The sequence below is a fragment of the Neopelma chrysocephalum genome, unplaced genomic scaffold (assembly GCF_003984885.1).
Source record: "Neopelma chrysocephalum unplaced genomic scaffold, ASM398488v2 Primary Assembly neopelma1_23, whole genome shotgun sequence".
NCBI classification, from domain to species: Eukaryota; Metazoa; Chordata; class Aves; order Passeriformes; family Pipridae; genus Neopelma; species Neopelma chrysocephalum.
In genome coordinates, this window is record NW_020897691.1 from 7539465 (window position 1) to 7554244 (window position 14780).

Here is a 14780-nt window from a genome sequence, read left to right on the forward strand (position 1 = left end):
GTTTGCTTAATATTTTGCAAGAGCTTTATTACCTTCACTAATAACTATGTTTCACTTCCTGCTACATTATTAGGCATGGATTAAAAAAATTAACAGCAACTTTGTTATCTGAAATGCCTGAGTGTCTTTTACCTTAAGCATCATGAAATATTCTTTATGCTATATACAGTCTAAAAGCAATTTAATACTGAAACACTGCTGCTATTTCTGTGTTGTTGAAACCTTGCTAATAATGAACCACAGGGCAGTAAAGGGGAAAACTCACAGAAAAGCAGAGCAAACTCACACAATTACGCAGAAAAATGCAAGATCATCTTCCACAAAGGAATATAAATCCTCTTTTTAAGGCTCTTGCTCAAAATCTGGGTCAAGATTTTCTCCACGGGCAAACTGAATCCAACTAAATGAACACATTTTTTTTCCAGAAGGTAGAAGAGATGATCCACAACTCACTCTCTAGAACTACCTGAAAGGAAGCTGTAGTGAGGTGGGGGTCTGTTTTTTGTGCCATGTCTCAAGTGAAAGGATGAGAGGAAATAGCCTTAAATTGCAACAGGGTAGATACAGGTTAGATATAGAAAAGCTTTTTTCACTGGAAGAGAGGTTACGCACTGGAATAAGTTGCCTAGGAAGATGGTGGAGTCACCGTCTTTGGAAGCGTTCAAGAGGCATCCGGAGATGGCACTTGGGGATGTGTTTAGGTGTGAATATGGTGGTGGTGGGTTGACGGTCAGACTGGATGATCTTGAAAGTCTCTTCCAACCTTGACAATTCTGTGATTCTGTGATCTAGTTATACTGTGGTTTGTATTTGTGCCAGTGACACACAATGGAATTCCCACAGTTATGTGAATTCTGATACTAGAGCTTATGTCAAATGTAAAAAATGTTCAAGGAAATAGACTCTAATAATACTAATAAATATACCAAATTTGGTCAAGAAGAAAATGGGGAGAGTGAGGCAGAACATCAATCTTGTCTGCAAGTTGAATATGTTAGCTTAAGTTTTTTTTCATATGCTTATGGACCAAGAGCAGCAAAGAAAGGTAGAGCCAGTTGTCAATGCAACAGGACTGAGAAAACTTGAATTTCTTCAGAACTTCAAAATACTCTTATGAAAATAGAAACAGATTTAGAGATGGGCCTTTCAAAAAGTGCTGTAAGCAGTGAACAACTTCAGCTCCTGACAGATAATTGTATTTGCACTAATGCTTGACCTGTGTAAGTGGACTGTTCCTATTTGAACTAGTTCATTTAAGACTGTCTTGAGGACATGAGAAGAAAGTTATATTTCTAAGTTTGAACCAATCCCAACTTGAAATCACATCCCATACTGTGGCACTTTTGTTCCAGAAAACTTAAAGACTGCAGATAAGAGAATGGGCTGGGAAGCAATGCCAAGATCAATAAACCACCTCAATCCCCCCCATTCCCCACTCCCTGTAGTTACAATCTCACCTATCATTTTAAAACCAGTTTAGACAGATGCAAATTTTGAGGGAATATAAATCCCAATTCAGTAAAGCATTTGGGACTCAAATTCCACTTTGGTTAATACTAACATACATCACAGAAGCAGGTCCTTTTTATGTAAGAGGGGGTTATCTGTGAAATCTTTACAATATTCTTACTTGCATTTCATGTTTCATTCAACCCAATTAGACTTAAAGCAAATATTTATTAGGAAACAGTCACAGGGGCACAATAAACATACACTATCTGGGGAAGAAAGATTTTTTTAAACAAATGTATTTTGAAAAATATAGATAAGACACAAAGGCTGTTTGGAGTCCGTTTGAAAAATATCACATGGTGTTGACAAATGTAGCTTGGCTTCCCAAACAGGTAGAAAATTCTTGAATGCTCAGAATCCAGGCATTATCTATGTTTTTCTGTCTGCATGGCACAGAAGAATGAAAATGGAGTTTAAAAATACAGAATAGATTTAGCAATGCCCTTCTTTAAATTTGAGGGACCCTAACCAAGATACTTACACACTATTAACCAGGTTACCTGCACTACTACCTACTACTCTAAAACATACTGCAATTTTGCATGGATGTGACTGAGTATTCCTCAGAAAAATAGTTGGAGAAAAATATCTTGTGCAATATTGGTACAATACTATTACTAAGGTAGTTCTGCTTCCATGACACTGTACAATGGAAAATACTCAAAGGCTCTGTGCAACTACAATTCCTGTTAAAGCTATTTCCACCTGTCAAGCTAGTTAACTAGTTTGCGGAGTATTTTTTATTATTATTATTATTATTTAAAAAGCTAATTAAATAATACTTAATACATATTTTGTGAAAATTCATTTGCAAGCAAATTGCAAAGACTCTCTGGAGCTTATAATTTAAGATCTAAAATGACTGTGCTCATTTCATATCAGTAATACTTTTAAATAATTGAAAGCACTTCAAAAATTGAAGGAATATACTTCAGTGCTTGACAAACACTGAACAACCAGTGGCCAGCTCAATATAAGAATCAAGACTGGAAGCATGACTGCTGGTGCCTCTTTTTCTCTGCAATGGCCTCAAAGTTAGCCTGATGGCTCTCTGGGCTTTTTGCCAACACCACACACCAGATTAAAATAGAAAGAAGAGAAATAGACAACCTGGGGTCCAAAATTTAATTCTGACCTTATGTATCACCTCTATGGGAGGCTTGGGCAAAGCAGAATGCTAATCTACCATATAAGGGGGGCAGCACAAGAAAACTAGAAAAAAACTTACCAGAAAAATGTCTTCTCTATCATGTGCACATTTTGGTATTATGAGACCATCGATCTTGAAAAATAATCAAATCTTCATGTATAAACATTATGTTATTCTCAGAAAGTAATATTTGATGTACAATGTAGTTACATGTCCACAGCCCACTTTCTTTCAGCATGAGATAAACTATATTTTTTATGGCTTTAACCCACTTTATTCAAACCATAGACATTTCAGTTTCAGAGATTTGTGGGTTTATGGATCTCATTAACTATGAAATATGGACAGCATATTAGAAAGCAGATTTGAAAGTCAATGATGAAAGGCTCTCTTCATTCTATTAGAAGAACAGGTTCTATATTTTCTCTAATATTTCACAGTGGAAGTTCAGTGTTCTTCTGCTACAACATACTTGCTAATGGAGTCCTTTACAGAAGCAGATTTTTTTTAAATTAAATTAGTGTATTTCACAGAATTGTTTACAAGAAGTAAACATTTTTTTCTACATTTAAAATAATACTATAGTATTGAGTCCAAAATGGCAAATGAGCAAACAACTTCATAAAATTTTGCAGATGCTGACTAAGTTTAACATAATTTCCTTGAAAGCTCTGTTAGTAAGTCTTTCTAAGGATCACTTTTAACCTTTCAGTGGAGAATAAAAAGTATGGTAAACAGACTAAACTCTATTCCTGATTTCCTACTATAAACCGCACTTATTAATTAGTTATATACTAGTGTAATTCACTGCACTTGGATCATTTGATTTTAAACACAAACATTAAGCTGTTAAATACCTACTGATAACCTATTTACTAACTATTAAAATAACAGCCTATCTCAAATTTGTAAAATGACCAGATAAACATAGTAAGGAGCAAAACCAGCTTAAGCTGCTCTGAGGTGGAATCTTGAATATTAGATTCTTGAATGATAATACTCAGAAAGCTTGCTTTTTGATCATTATTCTTAGAGTACCTACATAAGATACTTGATTTATTTAGTGTACTGCTCTTTCAAAAGAAAATTCCCAGGACATAATTAAATTCATCTACATACCACATTTTAGAATCACAGAAACAGGAAACAGACCATTTTTTACTCTTCCTGTGAAGTGAGAGTAACATCATATAAATCTTGAAACTGATTCTGGTGCTTTCACAAAATTACAGGCAGCTTATATATGAAAAAAAAGTATTTTTATGGCTATTAAAACAACATAACATCTTTTCTTGATATAGCTTGACGAGACACAGATATACAAGAAACTGAAAAAGAGCAACTGTTTACCACCAGGAAATTCACCTCATCAAAACACAGAAAGGGAGGTTAATTTGAAGGCAAACAGGGGAAAGTTTTGAAACCGTTATTAATCTATTCACAAACTCAGAATAGAAAGAGACCAAAATCTTTCCTCACTATTCCCTTTAGAGGGATTTATTCTGACTCAAACTATTACCAAAGGCACTATTGTGAATTTTAATAGAATAAGACAAGGAAGTGCTCTACAAAATAGCTTGATACAAAAATTTCAACTGCATTATATGAATCTTTTGTTGTTTTTTAGCACAGCAGAAAGCATTATGTGACAGTGCATGAAGTGCTTTCTTAAGCAGCAGAGGGACAGAACTTTGGAAAGGACCTTCCGATAGCACACAGAAGTCAATTCCAACAACATGCTGTCCACTTCATGAGACAGTGTAAGACCAGCTTCACATTTCATGCACTTTGATGCCCATAACTATCTGCCATAAGCTTTGTGGGAAAATAATACAATTTTGTGAACAACTCTGAATTAGTACAATGCTGATAAGTACCATACATTGATTAATATTACATGTTTGCAACACTCAGATTTCTATTTTCATAGAATCACAACACAAATGAAGCACATAAAGACCTCTAATTCAAACAGAATAAACTTTCAAACACTTCAGAAACTTCTGTAGTAATACCTAAGTGTATCTTAATGTATATATGTAGTAGACATTGTAAGATATAAGTGCACCTATAAACAAATTGTTTCAACACTTAAGCTTGGTTTCCTTTATGCTTTTGCTGAATGACTGCCACACAGATTTGATAAAGTAATGATACTCCCAATGTTGAGTGCAACACTATGTGCAATAATGTCTTTGACAGAAATAAATCCTACATTTTTGCTGTTTTCCATATTGTCTTCATTTCACAGCTTCCTTTTCGTTACACAGATCTTACACTTGATCAGCTGCAGAACAAATTTGTGATGAATTTTTAAAAAAATGATAGGACACTGGACTTTATCTGTTATAATGAATCAAATAATGAAACTGGAAGCACACTGGTTTTGTTAATTTGGTCCCTGTGCACTAGAAACGAATGGATGGTAATAGGAGTGGTTGGTTTACCTTGCTATCAGCAAAAAGTACTTTTAAAATTCTCACATGGATGGTTCAAAGCAACAGAGAATTTATTGGAAATATAAGCGAGATTTACAGAGTGAAGATATGTCAAGGTTCTAACCATTTCTAATCCTTTCCCACCTACTTCTACGTAAACCCACAACTCAAATGGCCATTGACAAGTACAGTCTGTGCTCTGCACTACTAATACTTTGAATACAATTTGAAGCTGTGACATTGAAAATACTCTTGTATAATGCCATATGCAAGAAGATAAATTTAAATGGTTCTACTGCAATAATCGTCTAGCAACTTGCCTTTCCACACGTGGATTGAAGAAGATAGGAAAGGAAAAAGCCAGATTTGCATGGCATATATGAAATATTTAAAAGAACTCGTGACTAATTATAGAATAGTGTAATCCAAATAGTTTTCACTACAGTGGGTCACATTAGGTGACCATTTTTCTGGTTAGGTTTATACTATGTTTATATTCTCTCTCAAGTATACTTAAACTTGATTTAATGTAGTGATTTTCATACAACCTATGTCCCAAAACACAATCCTCCTCAGTAAAAAATAATGTAGCAATGTTGTAAGACAGGATTCACTGCTACAAAATTTTTAATCAGATCGAAGTCTGGAAGCCAAGTAAGGAAGTAATCTAAGACTACTTTGCTCACCCTACTTCACAACCACCAGAAAATGTCCTTTCCATTTTAAGTTTTTACGTGATTAACAAATGTAAGTATTCACATGAAATGTAGCACATTAAAAGCCTATGTATTTACCATGATCCTTAGTTCCCATATCTGCAAAAAATTAACGTAGAACAATTTTCCCCCAAAATATTTTTCATGACCATTTTATGCAACAAATTATTCTGGCCCATACCTGCAGACCTGCCAGTTGAGCAGCTGACTTCCCTTTGAGGCAGAGAACGAGTGCCAGAAATGCATTTAAGTCCTCCAGAGAGAGGCTACTGACCTAAAACAGGTGAAAAAATAACACATTATCTGAAGGCTCTGAAGAGAAACTCTCCTGAAAATTGACTCCTTTTGCTCAAGCACATCAAACTTAGATCAATGACCTCATGTACTTATGACCACCACGAATGCATTGTCTAGGAAAACACACTTTCAGGGAACAAAATACTTTCTTTCACAACTTGAAAGAAATGCATATCCCAATACTTGTGTATAGTGTATATACATGGATTTCCACACACCAAAAAAAAAAAGCCCACCCCTCTTTATTCCCTTTTCTGCTTCCCTTGAAGTTTCTTAGTAACAGGAATTAACTTCATCTCCATAACACCAAGTATAGTAAAAAAATGAGATTAAAAAAAATTGCTTTATAATTAACATCCAGGATAAAACCCTCTTCACTGAGCCACAGACATGATGACTATTGGGTTTTTTTGCAAATGCTTACACAGTTATCTGTTGGAAACTTTAAAAATAATTTAAAATATTTAATTGCCTATTTTTACCTAAATTTCAGGATTTTTAGACTACAAATTGAAGTGGGGAAAACTCAAAACTATGAGAAAACTAAATCTAAAATGTTCAAATGGGGTAACATAAAGAAAAATTCTAAATTCACGTAACAGTTCACTCTAATACTTCTATGAGTGAAGGGGGAATGGGGGCTTTTTCTGCTGTGAAAAGGTGTTCTGACATTCTATAGAGGCACAGGGTCATCTCAGGAGAAAGACAGCGCCTTGAGACCAGCTGGGATGATCCCATGACAATACCAGTTCAGTTCTGATCCTTTCCTTTCTCTTATAAGAACATTATGTGCACCAAGACCACATATCTGTTACAACTGCTGAGGCTATAAAAAGGGCTTTAAAGTAAGAACCATAAAACATTACAATTCCTTATCAACTGGAATTTGAGGAAAGGTTTCTCTTGCAAAATGTGGAAATGTGCATTGTGGGCTTACAGAAAAGTTAAAAGGCTGCCTAAAACTCTGCATTGCCTTTCTTTAAACAGCTTAATTTTTGAGGAATGTTTTGTACATTCTATTTCAATCCATTAAGAGCTTCTATTTAGTGAGAGATAAAATAAAGGAGAGAAAAATTAACAAAAAAGTATTAATGTAAATCAACAGGAAAAACCCCCAAACATTAAGAAGCCATCTATAATTATGTCATTCATTTATTTGCTTAGGAGGACTAACTCATTCTTTCCTCCTCAGGATAAAAATTATCTAACCACTACTGAGAATTTTAAAAAATCTTTTAAAGTCAGGCCTTGCGTTTGTTGCACTGTAAAATACTTTTCCCTCTATGATGTTGCTAAATCTTGCATAAAGAATGGGAGGGATATTAGAAAAATGTTAAGCTTTTAAAATGCTCCTTGGTATTCATTAACTCCACCTATCTGCTACGATCTGATAATGGCCCTACTTTACCCTGTAGTTCAAGTCAGGTGTCACCTTTGTGTAGACAGCAACAAGAGTTTTACTGAACCTGCACATTTTATATATTGAAGTAACAGAAAAGTGACTTTCATCTATGAAATAATTCTCAATACTTGCACAGTTTTGGGCTAAGAAAAGGAAATCAAATATTGTTTGCAAGTACAACAGCAAGAAAATGCCACTAACAGAGCAGAGGAGCCAAAATGCTTACAAATGTAAAAAACACTCCTTTGGAGAAATATTTTATTCAGTAACCAAACTTGGAGAGTTACCACAATTCCACTGTAAGATTTATTCCAAAACCATAAGAGATTGAAAGAGATATTTCCCCTTTCTTTGCAGACTTCACATTTTGTATTTGAACTCATTCACTCCTTTCCCAACTTTAAAAACAGACCTGTTATTTTGTAAATTTTTGTTCTTAATTTGGAGGATATTTGAAAAGTACCCTCACTGAAAAAAATACTTTTCAAATCAACACTTTCTTTACATAGTTAAGGTTTGTTTATTATATTATTTCTTACTTTTAAAAAAAATGAAGTTTTCATTAAACATTTGCACATAAGTTTTGAGGAAGCCAGATGGGTTGGCCAATATGATGGTTCCCATAAAAACCTAACTTTTAGGTTAGATTAAATAATGAGGAATGGAATTTTTAAGAAGTTTATTCTCCCTCACATGAGTTGAAGGAAAGCTTGAAGCCTGCTTTAAGGCAACCTACAATTGGTCAACTTAAATAATTTTTGAGAAAACAATCCACCTTCCTTCTCTAATAGAAATTTAAGACTAAAGTGTAAAGTAAAGACAAGGATTAGATCACAGTTAGACAAGCATTGTTTTCTCAGCTATAAAACAAATGGAAGCAATATGGACAGCTCAGAGCATGGCTGCTGACACTTGCTCTCAAGTTTTCCTCTCCAACACCCCAAGAGAACAAATGGACAACACCAGAGAAATAAGCAACATTTAAAAAAACTCAGCAATGAAAAACGTTTAAATCCAAATTGATTCCCTAGTCTCGTTCATAGGGAAGATTGTATTGTGGCAACTCAGAGACCAGAAGAGAATCAGAAAAACAGGACAGATGTTAAGAAACTGGCACCACCATGAAAAACCTTTCATCAAACTAAGCCCTTTCCATGATCTCTCTGCTATTATTGCTGTTGAAAAGAAGAGCTGTGAAACTGCTTTCATCTCTGTTTTTAACAGTAGCCATTGGATAATGAGTTCTGAAAACCATTTCCCTGACAAGCATTTTTATTATTTTACTAATATGCTGTGATCAAGGTTCAGTAAATCCACATTTCTGTAGGTGTTCCATCCTGTTACTCCTCTTTGTAATCCCACTAAAGAAACCCTTTTCAAACACTTTAGTTATCATGCTGTGAAAGATTTTGCAGGATAGCACAATAAATAAATGAAAGAGTGATAACAGATAAATAAATGAAACTGCAATTTCATATCCAAATATGAAGAATAAGTATGTTAAAAGCTTAGTACATGATATGTATCTTGCTGAATTGAAACTGCAAGGCATGAAATGATGCCTAATGAGTTTCATCTTCAAAAAACCTTCAATTTATATTCTGTGATACAAAAATTAAAGAAGAAAAAAAAAGAGCTATATGGATCACTTGTATAATTCCCACATGTATTTCCTCAATGCATCATTTAAATTCGAGTAAACACAAAAAGAAAGGAAAAGTAAGGGAGAACTTGTTTTCATGTATCACATGCCAGTATAAATCTGCTATTGAGGAAAGTGAAGTCTGAGAAAGCAGAACAATAGACAAAATGCAGTTCAGTGGAGGTGCAAGTGAAGCAGAGCTTATCAGATTAGATAAAAGCATTATAATTTTCTCATCCTCAGAGAGGAAAATTTGCTTGTGAGATCAGCATTTGAAATGAGGCAAGTACAGACAATATATTAAATACCTAAGAGAAAAGTAAACAATGAAGCAATATGGTATTTAATCTTGTGCCCCTTTTTATTACAATTAAGGTAGTCTTCAGGCTGCCAAATATTTGGAATTATAACAGAACTGCTACCTAATGATCCTCTATTACTCAGAATTTAATGAGAAGAGCCATTTCCTCAATTCTAGCTTGAAAATGAGTAGATTGACAAGATGGTGTGAAAAAGCAGTGAGAGCTAACTAAATATTTAAACTGCTGTTTGCACAGCCTGCATAGTCACCTGAGGGAATGTCTTCTTTTGATAACACAAAGGAAACACAGAATGAGCAGCTTTAGTTTGCAAACAGGTCCCAAAAAACAGGGGAAATCCCTCAGTTTATACTCTCTCTGTTAAACTGCCCAAGGGGTTTTGTCATGGGCATGTGCGAGTTATGATTAACTACCAAAAAAACCCAAGTATTTCTTGAGCAGGATGGTGCATGTTAAGTAGAGTAATTAAAAATACTGTAATGCAGTACTGTTATATTTGATCAACTATGCCTACAGTAAAGATTAGGAGAAGAATCTAGCACAGGCTAGCAAGAAATAGTTTATTAGTCAGTCACATCTATTGGCTGACAGTGGAAGAAAAAGCAACTGTCCCAGTTACCTGCATCATAAGATAGGTCAGCAAGCAACAGAATCCTGCAACAGGTGCTTCTAGAGCTTGGAGTTCTTCCACCTCATCCTGAAGGTGAAAGCATGCCATAAACGTACTATACCGTTGCTTTTCCACATCAGGTCCTTTGGCAAGCCACAGTGTTTTCAAATTAGGTGTTCCACCTACAAAGGAAATCCGTCATTTTATTTTGGCAGCAACAAGATAAAACACGTCTACCTCATTACAATCTGAAAGGAAACAACTGATCTGCTCTTAGTACTTGCAAGGATCACAGAGCTGAAAATAAAATGTATTTGACAAAACTTGCATTGGAAAAAAAATAACATAAAAATACAACCTGTAATTTAAACAAAATGTATTGAATACAGGCATGTTTAAGCAGAATGGACTGAATTAAACTGTTACAACAACATAGAAAACTTTGAGACAGCAGGCACTTAACCTATGCAAAACCAGTTTGCCTGCAAGTGTGTTCTTTCCCTTGGGAATCCACAGCATTAATTGAAGTTCACTTCATCATAAATAGTGATTCAGCAGAAAACAACTAGATCTTTTTCTTCTGTCTCTCCTAGAGCTGGTGTATCCCTGAAGGATCCTCACATTATCTCCCTTATAATCACCTGTTTTAATGAACAAACTGATCACCTATGCCACTTGCTGGCAAACAGGTATTCTCCATATAACACTGTGTTGGTATGACTCCTCTGCAGTAGGTTCCAGTTTGGGAACAAAAACCAAGGTGATCTGGTATTTTGCACTCCGTAGGCTACTGTATGAAACACTGCTGCAAACACACACAAAAGAACTGTCATCAGTTATGAATAATGTATCTTTCCAGAATTTCTATACTATCATTCATGCTTGTTTCTAAATCCTTAATATTTACGTCATGTTGCCATCTCCCAGTTTGTGACATGTGTGAATTAATACAAAATTTGCTCCTCATTTAAATTACATTTAATCTGTTATCAAAATAAACACTAATGCACTTGAAATAACAGAACAGCTAACTGGTTATGCTTGAGAATCTCAATAAAAGACAGAATTGTACCATAAAGTACTGCTGCTTCTGTAGTTAAATAAAACGAGGTGTGAATTTTAAATGTGGACTAATTAAGCAACATTTGGTAACACCTTCTCCTTTTTTATGTGACATGCAGCAGCTGCAGACCAGTTAAGAACACTTGGTGATAATAAATGGTTAAAGTGACAAGGTGCTGAAATCTACATAGACAATGTTTATTTAGCTAGAAAAGCCCATTAACCAAATGGTACTAATTCTTTGGAGAGGGGGAAACTAGAAGAGAAGTTAGTACTTTCTTTCTTTATCTCCCTGATGGGTGTTTCTTTTGCTACTTTTAAGACTAACTCTCCTGTCAAAAGTTTTAACCATGTAAAGAACTACTATCATAAAATCTATAAGTCTCTAACCTTATTAAGAAAAGGACCAGTTGCTTGATTGTAGGTAGAAATGCAGGTTAGAGATAACACAAATAGTGGCAGTGAGTGGGCCAGTATAGACAGCACCAAAAAGACTCAAATTAGTGGTTTTGATACTGGTAATTGCTGCCTTAGGAAAAAAAAAAAGAACCACAGAGACAGACTGACTTCCAGGAATTAAAGCAAATATAGCATGCAGGAAACCAAAACAGAACAAACTTTAATCTTTTCCTATCAAGTCCGAAACAATTTGTACATGGTTTCTGCATACGAAGAGATACACCAGAAATCAGTTAAAGCAAAGTTCTTTTTTGCATCCAGGGTTATATCTAATAATAGAAATCCTTCTTTCTTCAGAATAAAACCATTAACTCTGTCAATATTCGAGATTACACATCTATATTGAGAGAAGTCAACAAAAAATTCAAGACATCTCTTCCATAAACAATTCCTTACACTTTCAGAAACATCTACTTGTGCCTGGGAAAAAGAAGTATGGATAAATTATGAGTTATTTACTCTGGGAAAGAAAATTTGATGCTCTCTCCTTTTGGAACACACCAACCAAAGGTGTTATTTTTCTGAGACGATCTCTTCTACAAGTAATAAAATACCATGTAGTACCCAAGACTGATCTATTAACTCTTAAATGAAAGATAAGTAAAACAAAGAAAGAAATACCCTGAAGTTTAATGACTCTCCCATCATACATAAAGTTCACAGCAGGTTCTAGGATTCATATACAGTAGACTCCCAAAACTGTTCTCTGCTCTAGTTACATCCTCACTACATAATTTACAGTAATTAGAAAACATTCCTGAAAGAGAAACTTACTTGGAGAGGCAGGAGAAATAATTTACTTTCAGAACATGTCTAGATATTTACTAAATTAACTTAAAAAACAACTAATAACAAAAGGAAAACACACCAAAACATACTTAGATATATATAATTGATACATCTTTACTGTAAAGATTAGTAATGAGAAAATTATCTATCTTACTGGTTGTAGGAACCACAAGTTCCTATGAATTACTCAATGCTGCATATGCTTACAATTATTGTCAACACACAAAAAAATGTGTGAAAACCATATTCACTACAATGTAAACTGTAGTCCTCAGCAACTTCAAGAAGAGGAGCATCACAAAGACCTCCATGCAGGTTAAGAGATACCACTTGCCTACACACAAACACACACAACCCACAAGTTGAAAGAAAAAGCATGAACTGAATTACTTTTTATATTTTTCCTATATACTCATACATTTAGTGAAATTGTCATACAGAAAGCAGCATGATAAACAAAAGCACCTCAAGGGAATACAAAACTACTTATTTCATTTGTTTGAATTTCAATTATTGATTTATGAATATGCAATACATGCAGAAGTTTGGAATGCATTAATTATATGATATCGTTTAACTCAAGGCTTTTACAAAGGTGATCCTTACATTCATACCAGCTTTAAACAAGTCAGCATTGTGCATACAGATATAAATGTATAATATTAACTGTTCATGTATATTTGAAGTATTAACTATTGAAATTTTAGTTTATAACATCAGTAATAGAACTTTAACACTTCATTTTTACACACTCATGTAAACATTGAGCAGTAAAAATAAGCTTATAAAAATGTACTTCTCAAAAACTGTGGCCAATTTTAAAGGTGCCATAAACCCAAATGCCAATTAAATCTGACCATTAAATAAGCATTCCAGAGACAGCATTTTGAACCTAAGCATATTCATGTCATATTCCTGTAAGAGACAATGATTAAAATACTGAAAGTACATCCAAATTCTGTGGTATGAAGCTACAATATCCTACACATTTTCAGAAATTAAATGAACAGGAGAATCTATATATTTCCAGTAAAGACTGGAATTTCTTCTGTTCCATATAAACCGCAAACATATCAAATATATCTGCTATGTTCACAAGACATGGACGTAAAACAGTATTTTCCTGGATCACAGATCTTCTAGCAAAATTAATTTCTTGATGACACTTTTTATCAATTTAAGTGCTACTTTGTCAATGTGTGGGAAACAATTATCATATTCATTCAACTTAAAAGAAACATTCCAGAAGGAAGAAAGAGATACAGAGAATGTGAGCAAGCAGAGATGTCAATTCAGAAGACTGTCTCTCAAAAAAACCCAACAACATATATATAATACATACAGTATTTTAAATATATTTTAAGTCATCATCTTACCATACTGCCTTTAAGATTTGATATTTTGTTTAAAAACAAAAGAGCTAACATTCAATGTATCACCTGCAACTTTTCCTGATGCAAGGCAGTTCTGCTGTTTTATATAAAAAGTTAGCGGAAATTCTACCTTTTTTTTTTAAGATCAATGCAAAATTTAAAATATTTATTGTTATGTAACTACAGTTCAAAGTTAATAGCTTCTTCAGACTTTTTAATCTAAATCAAATTCAGAAGAGTCAGGATTTTCCATATATTCTCAGTACAGCTCTAGACTAGTTTTGATGATAAGGTTATCAGTTTTTTCAAAAAAGATAAAACAAAGAACGTTCCAAAATTAATTACGCTTGTGAATTTTCTAATAGGTTTTTGGTAAAGTTTTTTTTCTCTTTTTGTGTAACTCGATCTTGATTGACAGCTTTGAACTCTAACTTCCTATAACAACTTCTTTAAATTTAGCTCTAAATATGATCCCTGTCTGAAAAATGTGATGTGCTGTTGAAGACCTTATTTGGTGAATTAGAAAGTCATGCTGTGGAAAATCAAAGATGCATGAGTGAATGTAAGGCATACAAATATGGACTGTAAAAATTTTAGAAAAATATTTGTTCGCTGAAGGAATGACAACAGAGGACTAAAAATAAACACTAAAAGTCCTCCTCCCCTCTTTTAATAGTCTGCTTGAACAGCCTTTCATTACTGAATTTGCAAAGATTATGGCTGAGAAGATTCTGTTTTTATAAACTCCACTTATGTGGTTGCTACAAACAAACAAACACAGTGATTTTAAATCCTGTCTATTGTCAACACAAAGATGGGTTCTATGTAGCATGTTTGCAGAGCTGTAGAACCAGAGTACATGAGATTAAGTGGATTCTCCTCCAGAAAGGGAGGAAGAAAGTATAATATCTGGGATTGAAAACTTCACAACAATAAACATAGTATATTTGCCAGGCAATTTGAAATGTAGGTGTGGTTTATACTTTGTCAAATTTTGTTTCCTTCCTTTA

The 14780-nt window shown here is 34.1% G+C and overlaps 1 protein-coding gene across 2 annotated transcripts in view; it reads right to left on the reverse strand.

Moving 5' to 3' along the window:
- Positions 1-14780, reverse strand: part of FAM120B (family with sequence similarity 120B) — a 48202-nt gene that overhangs the window by 20267 nt on the left and 13155 nt on the right. For both annotated transcript variants that reach the window (XM_027685931.1, XM_027685939.1), the window contains 2 exons: positions 10097-10269; positions 5998-6090 (listed from right to left, as the gene is read on the reverse strand). In XM_027685931.1, the coding sequence (XP_027541732.1) occupies positions 5998-6090; positions 10097-10269 (266 nt within the window). The remainder of the gene's footprint in view (positions 1-5997; positions 6091-10096; positions 10270-14780) is intronic.